This window comes from Melozone crissalis, unplaced genomic scaffold, assembly GCF_028551555.1.
Source record: "Melozone crissalis strain CALT ecotype California unplaced genomic scaffold, PUWL_Pcris_2 ptg000008l_1, whole genome shotgun sequence".
NCBI classification, from domain to species: Eukaryota; Metazoa; Chordata; class Aves; order Passeriformes; family Passerellidae; genus Melozone; species Melozone crissalis.
In genome coordinates, this window is record NW_026535786.1 from 13,005,938 (window position 1) to 13,028,085 (window position 22,148).

Genomic DNA, 22,148 nt, shown 5'->3' on the forward strand with positions numbered 1-22,148 from the left:
CCCTGGGACAATGCCAAACCTTTGCCCTTGGCTGGAATGACAGCCAACACCAGCCAGAAGGTCCATCTCCCACACGGTACTCTCGCACCTCCCTGCCAAGAATTGTGTCTGGGGCAGGAGCCTGTTCCAGACCTCACCACTCCCAGCTTTGCTGGTGGGGGGCAGTTGAGGGGGACTTCCCTCAGAAGCCTCTGTCAGCTTTCCTGTTTGGCTGAGAAGTTTGGGCCATCTGAAGTTTCACACAAAGTTTGCACTGGAATCAACAGCTTGCACTGGTGAAATAAGATGTTAAGGGTCAGGATCTTCTTGGAGAGAATTTAATTCTTTCCAAGCCTGGAGTTGCTTCAAAGCAAAACCTTTTGCTGAGCAGTGTTAAAAACTTGAGGCCTCTCCTGCTTAGCACCACATCTGAAATGGACAAAAGACCTTTCACCCAGTCTCCCATGACAACTCCTCTAAGGGCATCATTCACTTTCCTGCTGCTAAGCATCTGCTGCCTTTCAGAGAAACTGACAAGGAAGGATGAAGAGGGAGGAAAGGAGCCTCGCACATTTTGCATTTCCCTTCCAGAAGCCTGTGAAGCTTCATTAAACACCGGGCCAATAATTTTGTTTCTATGGAAACAAAATTATTACTAATATAGTATTTTAAAAACAGACACACGATTGACACTCCAAATATAGAATTTTAATACCATTCTGTGCCTGCCTTGTCTCTTAGGGCAGAGCGGATGCGAGGGTGGAGTTCACAAAGGGACGGGACTGGCAAGGGTGCCAAGTGGCGGTGGCAGCGGTGGATGTGTTTGTAACCTGAGAGCAGGCACAGGCTGTCTGTCCATCCGTTGTGCTCCCTTCTGCGGATCTGTCCCACTTCTCTTTCCCCCACCAGCATGGGGTGCCGTGTTTTCTGCCTGCCGGCGAGAAAGATGAGAATGCAAATTAGTGATTGGGTCCCGGGACAAAGGGAACGCTTGAAGTTTTATTTAAAAACTGTGATGGCACTGAATGTTTTTGATGCTGTCCCTCATACTTTGGGGTCCTGGAAGGTCTGTGGCTCGCAGGCCTCTGGGGTCCTTTCACATGGCACCTGCTCTCCATCCTGCAGATGCCAGACTTCGTTGCCAAGCACGGAGCAGCGCCGTGGCCGGTCGGAATTCTCCTCCTCCCTGCTGCCGAGGGAAAGGCGGCGGTCGCGGCGTGATGCGAGCAGGAGACGGGAGTGCCGTGGGCTGCAGGCTGGGCTGGGCTGCGGTGTCTCGTCGATGAACGTGGTGATCTCATCTCGGAAGAAGCAGGCGCTGGAGCTGGAGCCCCGGGGCAACAGCCCCCCCTCCAGAAACTGCCGTAGGGTCGTCAGCTCATCTTCCGGGGGCCGCCGGCGGTGCTGGTAGTCATGCAGCTGGGGAGGCAAGAAACCGGGGCCCCCGGGCTTGCGGGGGGTGGGAATGCGGATGTCGTCAGATGAAGACCACTTGTGTAGGAAGGATGGAGCAGAGCGGTGGGCGGAGAAGATGTTAGTCTCATCATGTGACATTCTCCGTGAGATAGGGACCTGGAAAACAGAGGAGGGGGCAGGTGATGGAAGACTTGAAGAGTCAGAACAGGAAGGGAGTAGCTGAGGTTTGCAGAGAAGAGAGTCAAGAGGACACAAAGGCGTGGGAACCTGACAGAGGAGGAAGTGGGTTGTGGGGCTGCCCCGCTAGCTCTTGGCTCACCTGCAGGTAATGCACCTTGTCCTGCGGCAACAACATGTGGTGCATGGGCAGCAGCTTGATGTCCCGGGAGTCCCGCTTCGCAGCTGCGGCGCCGTTCGCATCGAATCTCACTTTGCAGATCCTGCCATCTCCATAATCATCACACACACCATCTGTTGGCAAAGAGGAGAACGGCAGTCAACACTTTTCAGTCAGAAGAGGAGCATTATCAGGGCACCTGGACACCATCCTAATGCTTATCTGACTTGAGCTGCCCTACTTGCAGCCCTCAGGGCACACCTCTGAACGAGGACCTTGTCTTTCTGCTTGCAGCAGCACTAAAGCACCCACTCAGTGCCCTATTTCTTCTGTCTTGCCTTTGAATTGCTCACTGCCAGGTCTTGGACCCTTGAATGAGCGAGTTGGGCTGAGGCCCAGCATGTCACTTGGGTTGTGGTTTGGCAGCCACACACAATGTATCTATGCTTGCAACTAGTGAGAAGGATGTTGCACTAATGCTTCCTGGATGCTAGTCCTAAGGCGGCGAGCGGCAGAGCCCTCCACAGAATAAATTTTCTCGTGGTTGCTGACTTCAAGCTGTAACATGAATGTCACCGAGCCACCTGCAACACCACAAGATCCTTTTCCCAAAGACGCCCCCTCTTTCCTCTGTAGTCTTTTGGGGAGGTTGGTTACTGAAGAGAGGTGACTGTGGGTTGGTGAGGAGCTTACCATCCTCTGTGTCTTCCTCAGACATGATGGCCACGCACTGCTCCCACACGGTGCGGAGATCTGCTCGGTAGCGCTCGCAGGACCAGATGAAAGAGGGGAGCAGCAAGGTCTGCACCATGGAACACCAGAGCACAGCCAGAACCATCCAGGTGGGGGCCGTATCATAGCGCAGGCTGAAAAAGCTCACGACCTTTAAGGCAAGAAAAAGCAACAATGCCAAGGAGACAGAAGTAGGGATCCAGGCAGAAAGGTAATGCGAATCAATTCTGTAGCAGAACATAATCTGTCTCTAAAGGATTCATCCACTAATTATCCTGTGTCCCCTTGAAAACCTGCTCCTGGGGTCTTGCCCCAGGTTTGCTGGACCATATTCCAAGCTGTCATATCTCTAACATGAGACCTGGTGCTAGCATCCCTTCTTCCTGTGCTCGTTACCAGCTGGAGCTAAATAGGTGCTAACAAAGGACACAGCCGCTGGGGAAAAAAATAATCTGTGACTCAGCCTCTCCCCTTTTAAGAGTTCTTTTTGAGAACTTCTCCAGCTCTCCAATTTTGCACAGAATCGACTGGCTAGCCAAAACCTGAATGCTGCCTACAGCCACACAAGCAGAAGGAAAAAGACAACTGGATGCATCAGCTGTTAAAGCTGGTGTATCAGAAGCAAACTGGAGAAATAGAAATCTCATTGTTTTTACAAGTAAGTTTGCAGAATAATTTCCTCTCCTCTTAGCCACTTAAAACTTGCACAGTGGTTTTAGCTGTGTGGTGTGTATTCCCCAGGCTAAGATTTAAGAAAATGCTGCTGCGGAAGGATGAGAGAATTACTGCAATCTTTTTAAAACCACCGCTCAGAATAACACAGATTCAGATGCGGCAGTTCTGCGGCTGGTGGGACAGGAGAGATCCTTCTCTAAAACTTGAGAGAAAAGCAAATCTGCTTCAACTGCAGACTCTGAAGGCAAAAGGGAGAAGTGGATGCTTACCAAGATAGGCACCCCAGTGAGCGTGTCATACAGGAAGACAATGGCGCTTATGAGGTTGGTCATCTGCAAGGAGGTCTTGGCTGACTCGGAGCCGTCCAGTGAAGACCTCCTTTTGCCTCGTACATCCTCCACCACAATGGCTGGCACATTGAAAGTGGTGTGTGCTGATGAAGAGCAGGACGACGCTTCTTCTGCCCTCTGATGGTGGCACCGCCGGCGTCTCCTGTGCGCCCACAGGGTTTGGTAGAAGGTGATACCCACGCACACCAAGCCCATGACGATTCCTCCGAGCAGCAGGAGGCTAAAGCAGACGCCGAAGCCCAGCCCTATTTTGCTGACAATGAACTGGCAGCCACGGGCGTAGTAGCGCTCGCCGTTGTTGTGCCAGCCGATGGAGGGCAGGGTGGAGAGGATGAACGACACCATCCAGATCCCCATGACTGCGTGCAGAGCCTGCTTCTTGGCATTGCTCAGGCGGTAGTTGACCGGCCACCTCACCATCCACATGCGGTGGTAGGAGAGGGAGGCCACTGTGAAGCAGGTGGCCAGCGCCAGGGTGTAGTAGGTGGAGACAAAGACCTTGCAGATGCTTTCGTTCCAGTCGTAGTCGGAGGACTCGCGCCGCAGCTGCACCACGGCATAGGTGGTGAGGGGTACTGCTGCCATAAGGATGTGTGTGCCAGCAAGGAAGCACAGCAGCAGCTCCAGAGGCTTGTGTTTCTGTTGTTTGGCCGTGATGCTGAGGATAATCCAAGAGTTGGCCAACAGAGCTAACATCCCACATGCCAGCCACCACAGCGAGTTGTTGTGCAAGGTGGACTCTGATTCAGAGTCCCCCATGCTGCCAACCCTGCTAGACTGCACCCTGCCTCTGCTGCTGGGATATTGTAAGAGGGTGAGTGGGACTCAGCACTGGGGGAGCCACGTCTCTCCTCATCTGCTGCTGCAGTGTGAGTTGTTTGCACGCTGGAAGGGTTTCTCAAGGCATTGCCACCAGGTGCCAGCCAGAACAGCCGTCAACTGTCTCGCTTCCAGTCTTCCCTTTCCCTTCTATTTGATTATATTTCTTCCCCTTGTTCTAACTTTTTCATCTGTTTTTTTTCCCTTGTTCTCTTTCTTTTTCTTTCTTTCACCTTTTTTCTCTCTCATGAACACTTGCCAGTGCTTCTTCCCTCACTTGCTTGGGCTCACTTTTTTTTTTTCCTCCCCATCTATTACATCACTCTCCTCCACTCTTCTCCCAGATAAAAAGCTCTCCTTACTTCATGTGCCCACCAGACACCTTCTGACTCAGAGGCCACCTTCTGCTGGGACTGGTGAAGGCCACACACAAACAGGGACTTCTAGGGACTCCAAACACTTCGGCAGAAGCAAGTGCCTTCTTCCCAGTGTCCTAGGGAATGAGGAGCTAGGCAAGAGTTTCAGAGATGACAGGAAAAAGAGCAGAGGTCCCGATGAAAAAGTGAGGGTAGTGCATACACTGAGTGTAATTCCTCTCTCACCAAATGCCACTGCACTGGTGGCCAGGTAGAGGTTCCTGCCAAGGCTGCCAGAGAGCTATCAACGAAGAGGGAAGGGTGAGAAACAAGATTCAAAGGGCTCCCTACCCAAGACCTCACTGCTCTCTCACTACATTGTCCTTTTCACTGTTCTCTTTTTGCTGGTCTTTAAAGCTCTCCTGCGCAGGGCACAGCTGGCAAACAATAAGGAGATGGCAGGGAGGGGAAGATCCTTTTCAAAGGTTCCCTTGGAGATTCAGGGCATGAGTTTCACTGTAGAAGAGAGAAAAGAGAAAAAGTAATTTAAGATCATTCTATCTTCCCAGATCTCTCCCTCTCTCTCTCTCTCTCTCTCTCTCTCTCTCTCTCCTTGCCCACACTAACACCTTGTCATGATTTAGACAGTGTGGAGCATTCCCTATGTCTTTCAGGAAACAGAAGAGCCAAATTTGCACCAGTCCCTGCACAGCTCAGGCTGGACTCTGGTCCCCACCAACTCAAGCCAGTGCTGCTGAGACATACCATGCTCCCTGCCCTTCCAGTCCTAGGCTCCCTACCTAAAGTGTTGCTAATGCCATTTCTGGCATGGAAGGTCTGATCTGCATCATCCCTTGCAATTCCAGCCCTGCCATCCCCATGCATGTGCTGCTACACCCCTTGTTTCAGCTGTACAGCTCCCACAGCTCCAACAGTCTTTGGACCTCAGCTTCTCTCTGCCAATGATCTGGTTTTTAACCTGCTGCTCCCATCCATGGGCACATTCCACCATTCCAATGGTACCCTGCCATTCCACCTTCTTGACACACAAGTCTTTCAGCCATCTGTTTCTGCTGGAGCAGTTCTGGTCTCCAGGGACCCCCACAGTCACAAACCCAGGGAACAAGACTACTAATTCCTGAGACTCCTTACCTTTGTCTTCCCTGGTCCTACCAGTCAGACCCCCTTCTGTGTCTTCATCCATAGGGGACACCCAAGCAGTATATTCCAGGAAGGTACTGGCCTGTTCTGTGTCTTGACCAGCGCAGATGTAAACTTAATCTCTATGTTGATGGCTCAGTACCCAGCCTGAGCTAATGGCTCAGTTCCCACCCCCCCTTCCTTCTGCCTCTCCGTATTTTCTCACCCTCTCTGTGACCACCTGAGGCTTTGCCTCCTTTCCTCCCTGCTTGGAGCAGTTTGCCATGACTGGACTGGCGATGCCCCCATTCTACTCTGTTTCATCTTTTCCCCCCCAGTATCACCACTCTTGCAGTTAGGCCTGTGGCCTCTGGAGACAGTTACCGAACTACCCGTCTCTGATAATCCCAAGGGAATTAATTTCCTCGCAGCTTCTCCTTCTGCCGCCCTTCCCACCCCAGCTTGTTCTGCTGGCCCACACCGGTCCCTCGATGAGGCTGGAATCCTCCTGCTTCTGCTGCCTCTGGGGCCCAATTCTGCTCCAAGCTGTGGTTCTCCCGCTGGCAGAGACCGGAGTGCCCCCGAGCTAAGGCAGGATGCCCAGGTCGGGGAAACCCGTCCTCACCTGGCCGCGCTCCCTGGTGCGCCCCACCGCCCATCCCACAGCGGGGGAGAGCTCGGGAGCCGCTCGCGGGGCCGCCGATGCAGGGGAGGCGCGGGAGGGGGCTCGCAGGGGAAGGTGACCCAGAATGGTTGCAAAGGAGCGCGCACAGAACCGGGCTGCCGGGAGACGCGGCCGGCCGGGCCGAGCCGCGCCGCTGCCCCGCCGCCCCCCCGGCCCCCGCTCGGCGGCCCGGCCACGGCGGGGCTCCGGCCGTCCCGAGCCTCGCCTCGCCCGGCGGCGGCGGCGGAGCGCAGCGGCTCGGCCGGGGCTGGGCTGGGCTGGGCGGGGGCCGCGGAGCCCGCGGGGCGCCCCGGGGCGCGGCCGTGCCCGGCGGCGGCGGCGCCGCCCTGCGCCCGGCGGAGCGGGGGCCGCCGGCGGCGGCGGAGCGGGGGCCGATCGCGGCGGCGGCGGCGGGGGCCGGGGGACCCATCTTACCTCTCGCCGGAGCAAGCGCTGCCATGGCGACGGGCGCCCCGCGCGGCTGTGCGCGCCTCTGCCCGGCTGTGCCGGCCCCCGGCCCGGCCGCCGCCGCAGCTCCGGCCGCCGCAGGCTGCCGCCCCGGCCCCGCGCTCCGGCCACCGCCGGGCGGGGCTCGGCGAGGGGCGAGGGGCGGGGAGCGCCGGCGGGGGACGGCGGCGGGAGCACCGCCGGGCCGAGCAGCCAGGGGGCGGGACGGGCGGACGGGCGCGGGAGCCGCCGCCCCGGCACCGGCCCCCGCCCCGGCAGCACCGGCCCCTCCGCCGCTCCCGACGGGGCGGGCTGCGGCCGGCCGCGCTCCCGGAGCCCGGCTCGGACACGGCCCAGGCTCGGCGGCTCCCCGTCGTGTGCAGCCCTCCTGCCCCACGGGCCGGGGCCGCCCCACAGGGCACTTGCAGGACAAGAAGCGCCGGCTCCCTTTCCCAGAGCGGGATGTGAGGGGGCACCCGGGCCGTGCGAGATGTGGGGGAGATGGCTGCGAAGTGAGGGGAAAGGCAAAGAGCTGGTGCTGCAAAGGGTGCTTGGAGGGCAAGGCGCCCAGGGCATCGGATGTCCAGGGTGCCTTTGCACAGCTGCTCTGGTGGCCTCTTCCATCACCAACCAACAGTGTGGTCCTACACGCAGGGAAAAGGCAGAAGAGAGGACAGGAGATAGAGTGGAAGTAGTGCTCAGAGCAATGGTTTGGCCATGTCAGAGGGGTAAAGCTCCCCCTCCGGCTGCGTCACCTCAGCCAGGGCAATCCTGGCTAGAAAGTCTTCACAAGACAAAAGACATCTCATTTTCCTGTTACCCGTCTTGCTGCTGGAGTGAAGGCACCAATACCTTCCTTATCTTCATTCATTTTAGGGCTTGTTGTCTGCCAATATCTGTATCCTCCTTTCCTCCATCAGAACTGGGATAGGAATCCATGTTGGTGGTCAGTTAGGGCACAGCTGCATTAGCACCTCAGTTTGGATTAGGAGAACACGAACAATTTAGGTGAAAGGACCTGCAAGATATGCAGCAAATGTGCTCTGACCACTATGAGAATTCAGCTTTGCTTTGGGCTAGGACTAGTCTGAAGTAAGTCCCCAGACATTTACAGTGTGGCCAAAAAGTCTTCATCATCAGCTGTTTCCCTCTGCAGATCTGCTCCTGCTTCGCCATCCTGTCTGCTAAAGTGGATCTACTGATCCAGGATCTGCTCTGTTTTATCACCCTGCTGACAGGACAGATTTCATTTATCATTCTCAGTATTGGCTGAGGTGACCCCAAGTGTCTTAGATAGCAAAGAATTTCATCTAAGATTGGTAGGATCAGCAGAGGGAGAGGCTCCTGAGGAAGAAAGCTGGATGTACTGCTGGTTCTCGTGCCCAGGGGCAGCAGCCAAGGCAGTTCCAGAGGTAAAAAAGAGAATTGCACTGCAATGGCTGTCGTGAGTAGGGTCGCTTTTGGAGACAGTGAATAGAACGAGGAACCACTAGAATAGATCCAGCTTGATATTAGGTAGGTGGTAAGAGATATTTTTGAGGAAGATAGGTGGTGACAATGCTGCCATGATCTGGCTTTTCCCACAGAGGAACAGTCTTGAGGTGGTTCAGCTCAGTTGCCAGTCCAGCAACAGCAGGAGCCAAAGAAGAGAGAAGGGACAGTAGTGTCCCCCCTCTGTCACTTTTCAACCTCTATCATTTGCAGGAGGTTTATGCCTTGAAGTGAGAAGGTCTATATCCACAAATGTAAACATTTGTGCAGCTTCAATTGTGTCATTTGGATGAATTGCTTAATGTGATAACTTCCACATCACTGTCCTCTTCTGATTCAGGAGTTGAGTCTCCTTAGTATAAGTTGTTAGCCTGCTTGTGTGGGCGAATAAATCCTCGTGTTCTCTCAGGGAAACAGCAAACCAAGCTTCCAGCACTTTCTGTACTGCCTGCCTGCCTCTTCTCCACACAGGAAGGGACAACCTGGAGCCGAGCATCTCTTCATGGCTTAGGCTACACCTGACAGCAATTGGTGAGCAGAGCTGGATGAGAACAGTCCTCCAGTCTCAAGGAAGCTTCTTGTGTTTGTAAATTAGTCTTAGGGTTATTACTTTGAGTTAAAGAAAAAAAGTTGAAGATTTACTGTGAACAGAACAAACTCTGTTGGAAGAAGAGCTCTTACCCTAGGGCTGTCACACTCCCAAGCAGATGCTTGTCCATCCATCTCATCTAAATGTATTTTAAAGATTGCCAGACATCTGGTTTCACTGGTTTTTATAAGAGGGGCGTTGTAATTGTGTATATGCTGTATATTGACAATGCACATGCAAAGGAGCACCAATACTCAGACCTGGAAATCCTGAAGCCTCACAGTGCAGAGTTCCCTGTGTCTCTAAGAAGTCCAGGCTAGAAATGTGACCCTACCCTCCCCAAGACTGATCTCTTAAGAGGACTGACACAGCTGGGAGCAATTTTTAATTCCTACAGAGTCAGGCTTTAGTCCAACCAGCAACCTGCTGTCAAAAGTCTCAGCTCACTAAAATAGTCCAAGGCATCCAGGCCTGAAGAAACAGTGTTGTTACAATGTCAGGGTATGAAATGGTTTCTGGAAAAGTTCACTGCATAAAGATCAGTTATTTCTGGACAGCAGCTCTGCAGGTCCAGGGAAATGCACTTCCCAGAGGTACCTTGGATCCTTAAAGGAACAGAGCTCATTAACCAAGGAACAAACAGCAGAATCCTAAAAGCAGAAGCATTTACACGACAGCCAAATGCGCTTCACAGGGTTTTGATGGCTTGCAGCTCTTACTCAGGACTTTGATAGGGACCATGGGAGGTTTCATATGTTTCTCACAGATCATGGATGCAATTAAATCCACCCTTAGAGCCCCAACATGACTTACACAGCCTCCTGCGAGGCTACGTTGGTGTGCTTGCAAGCAGATTTCCTGGCATCCTTCCTGGCTCTCTGAGCAGGGTGTGGTTAATGGCTAACAAGAGCCCAGCCAAGCATCTCCCTCCAGTGACAGCGACTGCAATGTAGATTTGTCATATCCAAACCTTGGGTTCTATTTCTAGCACCATACAGCAAGATTTAGTGAGATTTCTCGGATATTTCATCTGCAAAATGGGCAATTGATAATAGCTCTCATGAGGGGACAGATGACTAGTGCTGGTTATGAGCTTCACAGAAATACTTAGGGCTCACAATGTAAAAACTAGGATTTGGACTTGGGGATGCCTATTTACCACTGAGTGTTTTTACTTACACAACCAGGCACCCTCAAAATATTTTCTTTTCTCTGTCATGTACATAAATATTTGTATATGATGTTTGCCATGAGAAAAAGAAATTGCCAGGGTAGCCTGGTCAAATATATGCTGTTGTGATGCTGCATGCTATTTTGCAGAGCTGTGTATGTCCTCCTTCTTCCCCCCATCCCTCTTCCCATCCAGTGCAATGCTTTGTGTGCTCTTCTCTCCTGAGTGTTAGGGACCCCTTTTTCATCCCTCTTGCTCTTGTGGCATCACTGGTATCCCAGCTCAGTGAATTCCAGTCTGTAAGAGATGTAAAACTGTCATTTCAGAATTTAATTATGCTGCTTTCCAAAATTACCGAACACTTACTTGTTTGTTCTCATACACAGAAGAGATAATTAGGAGCTCTTGAATCATTAGTCTGGGAACCCACAATATCTGGAAGGAGCTAAAATTACTTCTTTGCTTTAAATTTGTAGCACTGAATTGCAATTTTCATTTTACCTCTAGCTTCTCTAGGTATGTTTGAAGTTTCCCAAGGCCAGAACAATCATTTAATTCAAACAGAGCCTGGGCTTTCAGGAGCAGTGCTGACATGCTGGCTGCAGCTGGCCCGTGCCAGGGAAGCTCTCTGGCTCCCCTCGATGTTTCAGGTGGCGTGCTGGCCCCTCGGGAGCCACGGTCCCCATGCAGCCAGCGCTGCTGTTCCTGCTGTCCATGCCCAGTCCTCATCTCCACACAGCACACGGACAAGCTCAGAGGAGGGACTTCCCAGCACTGGAGCCTGAAACAGGCACCTTGACACGAGCCAGCTGGTGCTGAAGCATTGAGGAACTGGGATTTCTCCTTTCTTCCTTTTTGATGCCTTGCCAGTGAGGCAATTTCTGCCACCACCTCTTATTCTGCTGTCCTTTCATTCTCCAAATCTGGAAGTACCTCTAAGACTTGGCCAAGCTGGCTGGAAAATGAACTGAAGGAGAGCCAAAGGCTTCTTCAAGGGGATGCCAAGGAAGGATGCTGACATGCATGAGGCAAAGGCTGTGGTTTGGGTGTGCTGCTCAGAGGTGAGTGCACTTAGAGACCCTAGGCTTCCTCCTAGGAAACACACACTTGGGAATACTCTCAGAAAGGGGCCAGTCCAAAGCTGAACATCTTGGAAGAGTCTGGTACTCCAGCTCTGCCCTCACCTTTGAGAAGGGTGGATGGAAGCAACTCTTTCTCTGCAGCAGTGTTAGGCTAATGAGCCATTCAAATGGGCACTGAACACTGCCCTTCCTCTCCCATCGCCCCCCCTTCCCATCCCCAAGATAAAGAGGAATTAGAAGAGGCTGAAGTGCACAGCTTTTTCCCTTCTAGACCTTGGGAACATGGAAAGAAGCACGCAGGGTCATTTGGCTCTGAAGGCTGAGGGATGCGAGTGCTCTGCTGCAGAGCCTGCGGGGAGCATGAGTCACATGGATCGGCTCGGCAGATCCGGGCTGACAGCATCCACCAAATCACCGCCTCACGCTGCACTCACAGGGCAGAGACAAACTGGCAGGCAGGAGGGGCTGGGGGAGGCAGCGCTGTGGGACGGGGTTATTTCAGCCCGGGTGTTTCTGGCTCAGCAGAACTGGACAGGGCAGCGTATCCTCAGCTGTGCCCAACCTCCTCCCTCCACTGGAGCGAGGAGGTCTGTGGATCCTGACTGAGGACCATGCATTGGAGCTGGGTCCAAAGGACTGGAGCCTGTGCTTCTCCCTTCTGCAGCCCAGGAACATGGGGAACTGTAGTACCAGAAACACTGATGTAATAGGAAAATTCAGCACTTCACATATTTTTCCAAACTCATGCTTTCTGCAGTGTTTCCACATCACTACACAGGGCTCTTGCTGATGTTGTCATTTAGTGAGTATTGCCATGTATGCCATCATCTCAGGGCTACTCTGATGAGCTGTCACCACATGATAAAATAAGTCTGTCACTGTGTTTGCTGCTTTGCAGAGTTGTTTATTGCTGTGGTTTGTGCTATTGCATAATGTAGATACACCCTTGTCACACCTAGCAAAGGGAGAAGCCCCCAACACTTCCTGAGAAGGAGAACCAGGATATGTGGAAGACAGCCTGCAAAGTCCTGGCTTGGGCAAGATGTATCTGCACTCCATTCCAGCTGGGAACTCATCTGCTTTGACACGTTTTGTGCAAATTTTTTCTTATCTGGTTTGAATCTCTACCTCTGTGCTGCCTTGAAGCCCACACTGAAGCTTTCAGTGTTGCACTCACATGGAAAGCAAAGCCCAACCAGGACCTCCTCTGAGGATGACTTTTCTCTCAATCAGGGCAGTCTGTGCATCTAGGGAACAAAGGAGGAAAATGAAAAGACACAGACAGGAGAGCTGCCAAAAAAAGAGAGATTTATAAGATTAGAACTTACAGTGGTTTATGCTTGCAGGTGAGCTTCAAGTAGAGTAGGGCAGGGTCACAACTTTTGAGATCAGGAGAGCCACTGAGGAATTGTGCAGTGTTGAGGAAGGCTGATCATTTTTGTTACACTCGTGCAGATGGGAGAACTGGAAGCTGTGCATCTGTGGATGCAGCTGAGCACTTAGAGACACCCCAGTGGCACCACCACATCTGCTGCCACGCCAGCCAGGCCACCTGGGACCTTCTGCATGGATGGCAGGGCTGTGAGCCTGAGTGCTCTTTGCAGGTGGGTCCCAGCTGCCCAGCTGTGCTTGGGGACAGAACCTTTGGTCACTTGTGAGGACTCAGTGTGCCTCTGCCAGCCTGTGCAAGAGAGGAGAGCTGCATCCTGGCTTTGACAGCTGTCAAGCAGCTCAGGCACCTCCGAGTTCTCCCAGCACTGCTGCTGGCATTGTCTGCTGCACATGCATTTTATCCTGGACAGGCCAGCTTTGATGGACCCTGTGCTGAGAAGAAATTAACTCTGCACTGGCTGAAACTGGGACACAAGGTTTTTAATAAGCCCTATTAGCTCAGTCTTTTATTGTCAGGCTGATTCTCTTGCTGAAGAAGTCAAGGCTGGTGTTTTTGGGTGAAGAAGTGGTTGGTTCAGCTGTCAGAACCCCAGGTGAGCATCTGAACTGCTGGAGATGGCTGTAGTGCTAAAGGAGTTCCCAACAAATGTTCACCCAGCCTGATTTTTTTGTCCCATCCAGGTATCAGGTGGTACAGGACAATCCCTGTGCTCCAGATACCCATGTGAGTTTGGGAACTCAAGCAGTTCTTTAAGGTGAAGAGTCTGGAGTGCAGAAACAGGGGTAGTTTTTTGTTGAGGGGATTGTGCCAAGCAGTTTGTCATGACCATTACACAGACCACCCCTGACTTTGCTCTCATTTTCCCACATAGAGCTCCTAAAATGGACGTGTCCTTAAGCCATGATGATGCCTTGTTTAGCAGATTGATGGCTCCCAAGGTATCCTGGCAGTTCAGGGGCAGGACAGGAGCAGGAGGAGCAGCTGCATGCACCAGGACATGCAGGTTTTTCCCAATTAATGTAGTCATGTGCATGCAAGCACGAGCTCTGGGAAGGAAAGTGACGTTGGTGTGGGCCTCTGTCACTCCTGTTTGAGTGAGGATGACAATGGAGGAGCAGGCCTGACACCAGTGGGGCCCACACCTGCTGCCACAGCTGCCTGGGGCTGTGTCCCCACCCCAGGGCTTGTGGGCGGGAGGATTCCCCGGGCTCACAGGTGCTGCCTGGGCCTGTCTGTTGTCTGACGGTAACAGCGTGGTGCTGGCGTGACAGACACACAGAAAACCCCTCCTCCAGCAGCAGCACGCATCCCTCTGAGGGTCTTCACCACAGGGAGCCCTTCCCACAGCCACTGCCCCTCTGTGCCTGTCCCCAGCAAGGCCAGCACAGACAAACAAACCAGGACTGCAGCCAGTGACAGCTGTAGGACCTCAAGGCCTTTTCGACCTGCCACTAGCAGACTGACAGCGGAGTAACTTCTTTAAACACAAGACTTCTGTGTACATATTTTAACAGCATTTTTCTTTCAGGACATTCTGTCATCTCTGCAACATGCTTTTAGTTCCATCTGAAATTTCCTGGGCTTTTCACTCCCTCTTCTCATCTCCTTGAGCCAAAAAAAAGGGGGTCATTTGGTGAGAAACAATTCCAGTGGCCTTCTCAGAAGCATCTGCTTTCTGCACTCTGTGGGACTAGGCAGTTCAAGGCTGGTTTGTTCTCCTAGGCAATTACTTTCTCATACCATTCCCAAACTTACCTTCTAGATCAACATTCAGAACTTCTTCAGGCTGTGACTTCCAGAATCTATTGGTATCCTGGGCTACCCTCCTGATAAAATTAGTACTGAATTATCCCACTGATTGTGCTGTTTTTACTTGTTTGTTAGCTTGTTGTGGGAGAGGTGACAGCTACAGGCTGACAGATAGATATGGGGGAGCAGGTATGTAGGTCTAGGGGTAGATATGTAGGGCACAGAGTGCCCAGGAAAGGCAAAGGAGCATGGACACAGAGGTTTCACAGAGAGCAAAGAGCTGGTGCATTAAGGAAGGCTCATGGCAGCCAGGGAGGTTGGAGACAGTGAAAAATCAGCATTTCACATCCTAGCAGGAAAGAGAGAAATGTGAATTTGAACCAGACAAGAGTGCCTCAGAAAAAAATGTAGTCCAGCTTGCAAAAAATAACTCCCAACCCCAAAGTAATTTATTGTCGCTGGGGCAGATAAAAGAAGTGCATAAAATTGGTTCCACAAGAAGGTCAAATTAAGTACATGAACAAAATGCAAGCATATTATATATATGTGTGTGTGTATATATACACATATCTTCTGTTCAGCGTCTCTCATTATAGAACTGAGGATCAATCATAACCCCTCGGGGTTTCTTGTCTGGTCCATTGGCTCCTAGCCAGACAACCTCCCTCCATGGCTTTAGACTGGGGGAATGATGAAGGAATAAAGAATTTCATTAGAACAGAGAATGGGAGATGGATTCACAGAGCACTGTGGGCTGCCAGGTGGTTATGTACAGGCAGAGACTTCATCAGTCCTTGTGATGTCAGTGCTTCAGTGTCACTTTCTCAGCCGGCTGCAAGAGAAAAGTACTACGTGAGTACCACCCCCCACTTGTTTTTTGCATAGAGAATGACTGCCTGCCTCTGTAGCTGGGGATGCAAACAGTTACTTGAGCATCCACACGGCTGCAGTTTGGGTTTCAGTTACACTGAGCTGCTTACTTGGCAAAGAGAGTTAGAGAACAACTGTATCAGCACTTGTACTGCACAGATTTATCTAGATTTCGATGTATCTGTACCGACTTTGTCCTCTCTTTATGGGGATTATTTTTTAACCTTGATAAAATGTAGGTGAAAACAAGGTGAATTCTTTGACACGTTATGCTCTTCACCACATATACATCCCAGCTGTGATGCAGTATTTGCCAATAAACATTCTCGCTGAATTCTTGGTGACAGTGAAAAAAAATTAGGTGAAACTATCACAATTTGCCAATGTCACTGGTGAAAATGAAGCAGAAGTTCTGCACCCAAACATTCATTGAGCTTGTTCATGCAGCCATTTATACTTCCCTTTGTGCTCCCCTTCCAGTGACAGAATGGCTGTCAGTGTTTCCAACATCTGCTTCTGATGCCTGATACCATATAAGCTTAAAGACATGGAAGAGGGCAGCTTCTCTGCTGAGAAATCCTTGCTCCCATGAAAAGGGTCATGACATGATGGTGTATTTTATTTCACATCACCCAAGGCCTTGAGGAAAGGGTACAAATCAGACTGTTCTGTGATTTTTTTTTTCCCCTCCTCTTTTGTTACTCCTGGGAGGTTATTGGCAATTTTCACCAAACGCAGTCCAGCAATGCTCTAGCAGAGCTGGAATTAAATTATGGACATCATGGATTTTTAAAATTTATGTTTCATCTTTGTACTTGGTTTTGTGCCTTCCACCTCCACAACCTTGATATCCAGATCTCAGATTCACTGTGGACCCTACTGAAGGACTTTAGAATTCCTGCTTGGGTTCGGCTAACATCTCTCAACACCAAGATAATTTGAGTGAAACAACTCTGCTCAAAAGTTTTCCAGCTACAGTGCTACCATGGGTGTGGGATTTAGCACAGCTCATAACTCTTAAGCAGGATTTAACATGAGTAAGAGCTGAAAATGCTGAAATGCAGCTGTACCGTTTCACCAAAGAGGCTCAAGTTCAAATTCGCCCCGCTCAGTCATCCCGCTCCTCTCTCTTGAAAACAGTCTTTGCCCATTTTGGGTGCCCTCATTGCCACTTACTGTTGACACTGACATGTCTTGTTTTCCAGCAAGTGTTGTCTTGCTTGTGCCATCCTTTTTGCTCGTTGCTGCCAGGAGAGAAGGGACAAAGAACAATTGGATATTTTTATGCTTCAAATGCTTTCTCTGAAGTTGGTAGTAAAGTGCTGTCTGACATCTGCAGACTGCCCATCTCAAAAATTTGCCTTGAGTCTAAGGATTGACCCACTGTCTGTCCTGTCCTGCACCCAGACAGGAAATCTGACTCCTCCTGTGGTTTGGAGAGGCAGTAATCTCTGCACCTTTCACAGGGACCGTGGCACTCACCCTTCTCCGCTGCCAGCGTACACCACTGATGATGCACAGGCACCCAAGGGCAAACGCCAATAAACTGCCTCCAATGCTTGCTCCAATAATCACATTGATAATCCAAACAGAAGCTTCCTCTGTGGGAGGATACAAATATTTAGACACAGAAACAAATAGAATTTTATAGCTTTAGGGTCGGGGCAGGGATGTGATGCTAATTTCCATACCCACGTGGTAGTGAAAGCTGATCTTTTTGTCACTGCCTTCTATGAGGTGACAGCTCCACAGCCCTGCAGTGCTGATGGTCACCTCCAGCTTTACTTCACGCTGCTTTGATTTCTTAATGTCCATCTTGGAGCCATTCACAGGTTCCCAGCTCAAGTAGGCATCGGGTGCAAGCAGTCCAGAGACCTGGCAGGTCAGGGTCACACTGGCCCCTCTGGAGAGTGGCCCAGCAGGGTCAGCTGAGACTGTAAAGGCAAGACAAGGACATGTGAGTGAGGGCGTGGGAGGATGGGGCCATCCCCATGCTTTTGGGGCTTGCAAGTTTCTGTAGCTCTTCCTCTTCATGACCCACTTCTCTTCCTTCCTCTCACCTTTCATCACCACCAGCTCTATCTTGCTCTGTGCATGTCTTCTTTCGTACTCCAGCTGGCACTGGTACTGGCCAGAGTGATTGAAATGGACCTTGGGGAGCTTCACTTCTATGGTACTTTCAGGTTTGCTTTCAGGTATCTCAAACAACAAGTTGTTGCTTTTTTTAGTCTCATGCAGCTGTCCTTCTGCTGTGATGTTGAAATCAAGCAGCTCATGAGATTCTGCACCTTCCTGTTGTTTCCAATTTAGCTGTCCTGTGAAACCTTTTTTCCATTTTATCTTCTGGGAGTTCAGACGCCAGGACAAGATGACAGCACTATCAACAGTTGCATACTTTCTTTCCAAATCTGGATTCTGAAAACCTGAATTTAGTAGAGACAAGAAATACAGAGGCAGGAAAAGCCATGATTACGCTTCCCCGTGTCTGTCCTTGATCCGGAGTGAGGCATGCTGCACTCAGTTTAAAAAGGACTTGGAGAAAAGCCATGACATCTTCCAGGAAGGTTAAACAGAGAAAGAATAAGACAGCAGAAAGATCCAAAGCTTCCAAGCACAGCAGAGCTGAGAAGAACAGACCCCGAGGAAAGGAGAATCTTCTCCTCACCAAGCCTGGAGAGAAAAATAAGTGCAAGAGTAGAACAGAGCTCAGGCAGCAGAACAAGCCCCAAGCTGCATTGCTGGAAGCCCTGGGAAGTCAACCCTGGAGCACCAGTGCTTGGAATGTGGAGGTTAAAAGTTAAACTCATGAGCTGAAGGGAGCAGTGGTTCCCAAGCCTGTGTGTGAGTTCCATTTCTGTTGTCACATACCTAATACCTTCACAGCAAAGGAGATGTTCTGATTAATCAATGGAGAGTCTGAATGGATCTGACACACCCAGGTCCCACTGTCCATAGTCTCCAGTTTCTTTAAATTCACTATGTATTCTTGAAGGTTCTTCTTCTGTATTTCTGGTGTCACTCTGTTATTGTTACTGTCAAACAATGTGATGCTGAGATCAGGTAGAGGACTGGGTGAATTTTGAGTTAAAATCAGCTTAGGCACTTCATTTTGCAGAAAATGCCCATCCAAAGAGATTGCCACTGTAAAAAGAAAATGCACAGGCAGTAAGTAAGTTCCTGGAAGAGAGACACAAGTGTTACAGCAAAGAGAACATGGAGACACTGTGCTCTGGAGATGGAGGAGAAATGAACCGTGATAGCCCGAGACAGAAGACATGCAGCTGGATAAAGAATCCCAGCAGAGAGGTCTCCCCAAGCTCTAGGGTCCCCATCCCTCCTGATGGCCAAAAGGCCTGCACTCACTCACAGTTAACGATGTGCAGTGAGGTGTGGACTTTGTGAGTGCCGTATTCACAGGTGTAGATGCCGGCGTCGGAGAGCTTCAAATCCCTCACGCTCAGTTGTTTGTACTGCATCTTGATGTCAGACCGGCCAGTAATGAAAGTTGATTCTTTTGAAAAAATAGGCTTGGTTAGGAGGGAAGAGGTTTCTCAGCTGTGTGAAGGGAGAAGGGGTAATGAATGGGAAGCCTTACTTTTCCAATATTTCAGCTTATTTTCCATATACCATAGAAGAGTATCAGAGTACTTCCATCTCACAACTGAGTCCCGAGGTAATTGTGATTCAGGAAGTATGCCTGTGCAGTTCAGGGTCACCTCCCCTCCTACAAGCCCAGTCTGGAATTCATTTTTCGGAACCATACTGGAGGTCAGGCCTGAAAGTCAATGCCCACCCAAAAAAAGGCGTAAGTTCACTTTCTGAAGGGTGGCTCAGTAAAAAATTCCCAGCCCTTCAAAAATACGTTGATATTTTTCCTCCCTTTCCCAGACAATGAAATTATCCTCAATTTCTGAATTTGTCACTCCTTTATATCATCAATCAATCAATCAAGCTCTTTTATTACCTGATTATTCTTTTTCACATACACTCAGAAAAAAGGGAAAATACCAGTAGTTATGGCGGACTGACCATCATTTATAATTTTGAAATTTCGACACTTTTACTGAGACAACCCTTTTCCACTGGATAAGACTTAGTTATTCTACTGGTAGCAAATGAAGGACAGCATATGTCAGCCCTCCTTCACTCCCCAGTCAACACTTGATGCAGCACTGACAAATTTGCTCACACCTTCTTCCAGTTTTTGCATGAATGAAGACTGAAAATACAAAAAAATGAAGAAATAAAGTAAAAAAAGAAAGAAAGAAGGCTGTCCTAATGTCAGGCTCCTGTTCCTGGGAGGAGGATTATGTGACAGTAAAAGAAATAGGTTGTATAAGGTTGAAGAAACATTAGGAGTTGTTTCTTGGGAAAATAATTTCCTTTCCTTCACTGTGAAGAAGGTTTCTGCAGGAGACATTAAGAAAGAGATGGAGTTGCCAGAGAAAAGATTGGGAATAACAGGATTGTGATCTCCTGCCTCACTGCTGGTAAGCTCTTAGAGATGCTTAACCTGCAAATCCCTGAGGTGACGTGAGTACTGAAGAGCTACAGAAGTGTAAAATTAAAAGTTTACATGAGTTTAACGTAGGGCTTGCCAGAAGTTACGTCCCTCTAAGAGGTCACCTGCAACAGTACCCAAACAAGTTTTCGGTAATTGCACATTGGACTACAGAAGTTTATGATTTTGTCTTTAATTGTGAAATTAGAAATGTTACTAAGAAGTTGGTATCTTTCGCTTTTCATTTGGTTCTAGGATGCACAAAAGATTTCCAATGTTTTCTCTGTGACCAGAGGAATCAAAGCTGAGTATCTGAAAAATGCAGGCTTGGCCTTATTCACTGTCTTTCTTTTCTTGGAAAATGAGCACTAAAAAATCCACCAAAGCTTATAACATTAGCAGTCAAGCTAAGCAAGCCAGTGGCATTCCATTTGCAAGGGCAAATCTGTGATGAGATTCTGAAGATCACATCACAGATGTGGTTACGCATCACAGATATGTTTTTTCCCCAGACAGCTGGAGGCAATGTGGAGGGCATATTTTCCTCTCTGCTTGGTGTGTATCCTGGTTCTCACAGGACCCCACTCCTGCATCTCTGTGGGGCAGCTCCCCAAACCCTGGTTTTGGCTGGCAGGCTCAGCAGGCGGGCTGGGAACAACCTGAGTCCCAAAGCTAAACCGTGTGAGGAAACTTACAGAACACATCAGAAAGATCCTGGAAATACACCGAGGGTTGTGAGGCTTGTGAAAAGGCTGTGAGAACCAGGAGGGTTTGCAGGGCCCAGGACTCACCCAGATGCAGAAGCAGGAGGGCAGCACGCGTGCAGCTCAGGGCTGTGCCACTCAACTCCATCGCTGGGAATGCTCCTCCCCTCCCCGGAGAGCAGGGCTGGAAATGCTGCCACTGCCAAGGGATCCTATCCTGGAAGACCCAAATGCTCTGTTAGTAATGTTTGATTATTCAGACCTCCATGGATGGGACTTGTGTTCCCAGTCAGCTCCCACCATCCCTCAGCACAGGAAAATGGAAGCTTTTTGGGAAAGTCACCAGAGCCTTTTGTTTCAGCAAAGAATCCATCTGCAGCGTGCCCCTGGAGTTTGGTAATAAACATTTCATTTTACTCATCCCTAGGTTTCTGGCATTCATCAGGCAGCAGCTGTTTATACTGCCAAGAGTTCTGTGCTTTTTTACTTCTCTATGGTGGGTTATCATCACTCTTGCAGAGATTAAAGCAAAACACATACAGGGCTGCATTAGTGAGAGCACAGCCAGCTCTGCTGGAAGTAGAGTGAAGTAATTATTTCTCTCTATTTGGCACACCTGAGGTCTCATCTAGGATACAGGGTACAGTTTTGGGCCCCCAGTACAAGAAGGGTGCCAACAAACTCTTTGGAGTTCAGTGGTGAGCTGGTGACATGGTGAGGAAGTTGGAGCACCTGACATACAGGGAGAGGCAGAAAATTGGGCTTGACAGGGAGAAGGGAGTCAAAGTGGGATCTAATTTCAGTTTCCCATTATCTAATGGATATTACCTAGAAGAATAAGCCACATTCTTCTCAGATGTGCCCAGGGGAGGAGCAGGAGGCAGCAGCCATATGTTGAGCAGGGAAATGTTGACTAGATAGAAGGAAAACTTTCTTCCCACTGAAGGTGGTTCAGCAGTGGAATAGATGCCAAGAGATGCCAGGCAATCTCCACCATTGGAGACGCTCAGAAGTTGCTTTGTCAAGCCCTGAGCAACATGTTGTAGTTTTATAGTCAACTCAGCTCTGAGTAGGAGAACTAACTGGAGACCTCCCAGTGTCCCTTGCTATCTAAATATTTCTGTGTAATTTTGTGATGCTATGATTAAAGCCATCTTTAGGCTGTTATTATTATTTTTCTTCAGGTTTGGGCTTTTTTTAAAAACTTGTTACCTTAAAAATCTCAATAACCAGCAAGTCGAATGTTGGAAAGAACAGAATTCTGCTTGAATTCTTAGGACTATTCAATGAAAAGTATGGGGAGAAGGGAGGAATGAGGTCCACAAGAAGAAGTTGCACTAATGGTAGCAAAACCTTAATGGTCATGCTAAGGTGAGTTATCAAATTAGATGCAGTATCTGACTGTAGCAAAAGCCAAGAGCTGGTAAGAGCTGCAGCTGGGTGGGGTGACAAGGTGAGGGGGATCATGGCTGCTGGCACAAGGAAGCTACTGAGCTCTCCATCCCTAAACCAAGGCATAAACCACAGAAGGGAAGCCAAGCAGCTTAAGTGCCCTGGGGAGTGAGCAAGCCAGTGAGGTGACCTCACTTCTCTGGAAGCAGGCGGTCCCCATGTCAGGCGTGTGACAGACTGAAGGCTGGAGTCTTAATGGGATTAAACTCAAAAGAAATGCATGAATAATTT

General features: G+C 50.0%; 2 protein-coding genes across 3 annotated transcripts; both read right to left on the minus strand.

Moving 5' to 3' along the window:
• Positions 1-665: 665 nt before the first annotated feature.
• Positions 666-6,991, minus strand: GPR162 (G protein-coupled receptor 162). Of its 2 annotated transcripts, none has more exons than XM_054269810.1 (5): positions 6,904-6,991; positions 3,409-5,180; positions 2,426-2,615; positions 1,715-1,866; positions 666-1,551 (listed from the first exon to the last, which is right to left on the minus strand). In XM_054269810.1, the coding sequence occupies exons 2-5, from the start codon at positions 4,246-4,248 to the stop codon at positions 1,024-1,026; spliced, it is 1,710 nt and encodes a 569-aa protein (XP_054125785.1). In that variant the 5' UTR covers positions 4,249-5,180; positions 6,904-6,991; the 3' UTR covers positions 666-1,023. The 2 variants fall into 2 exon arrangements, with proteins under 2 accessions (XP_054125785.1, XP_054125784.1); XM_054269809.1 differs by lacking the exon at positions 6,904-6,991 and adding an exon at positions 6,430-6,506.
• LOC128933234 (T-cell surface glycoprotein CD4-like) lies at positions 6,426-20,613 on the minus strand. Its single transcript, XM_054270158.1, has 10 exons — positions 20,553-20,613; positions 18,856-19,035; positions 18,628-18,771; positions 18,129-18,401; positions 17,321-17,683; positions 16,952-17,194; positions 16,743-16,861; positions 16,437-16,504; positions 6,904-7,303; positions 6,426-6,815 (listed from the first exon to the last, which is right to left on the minus strand). Exons 1-10 carry the CDS (start codon positions 20,611-20,613, stop codon positions 6,426-6,428), a joined length of 2,241 nt encoding a protein of 746 aa, XP_054126133.1.
• Between the last annotated feature and the right edge of the window lie 1,535 nt (positions 20,614-22,148).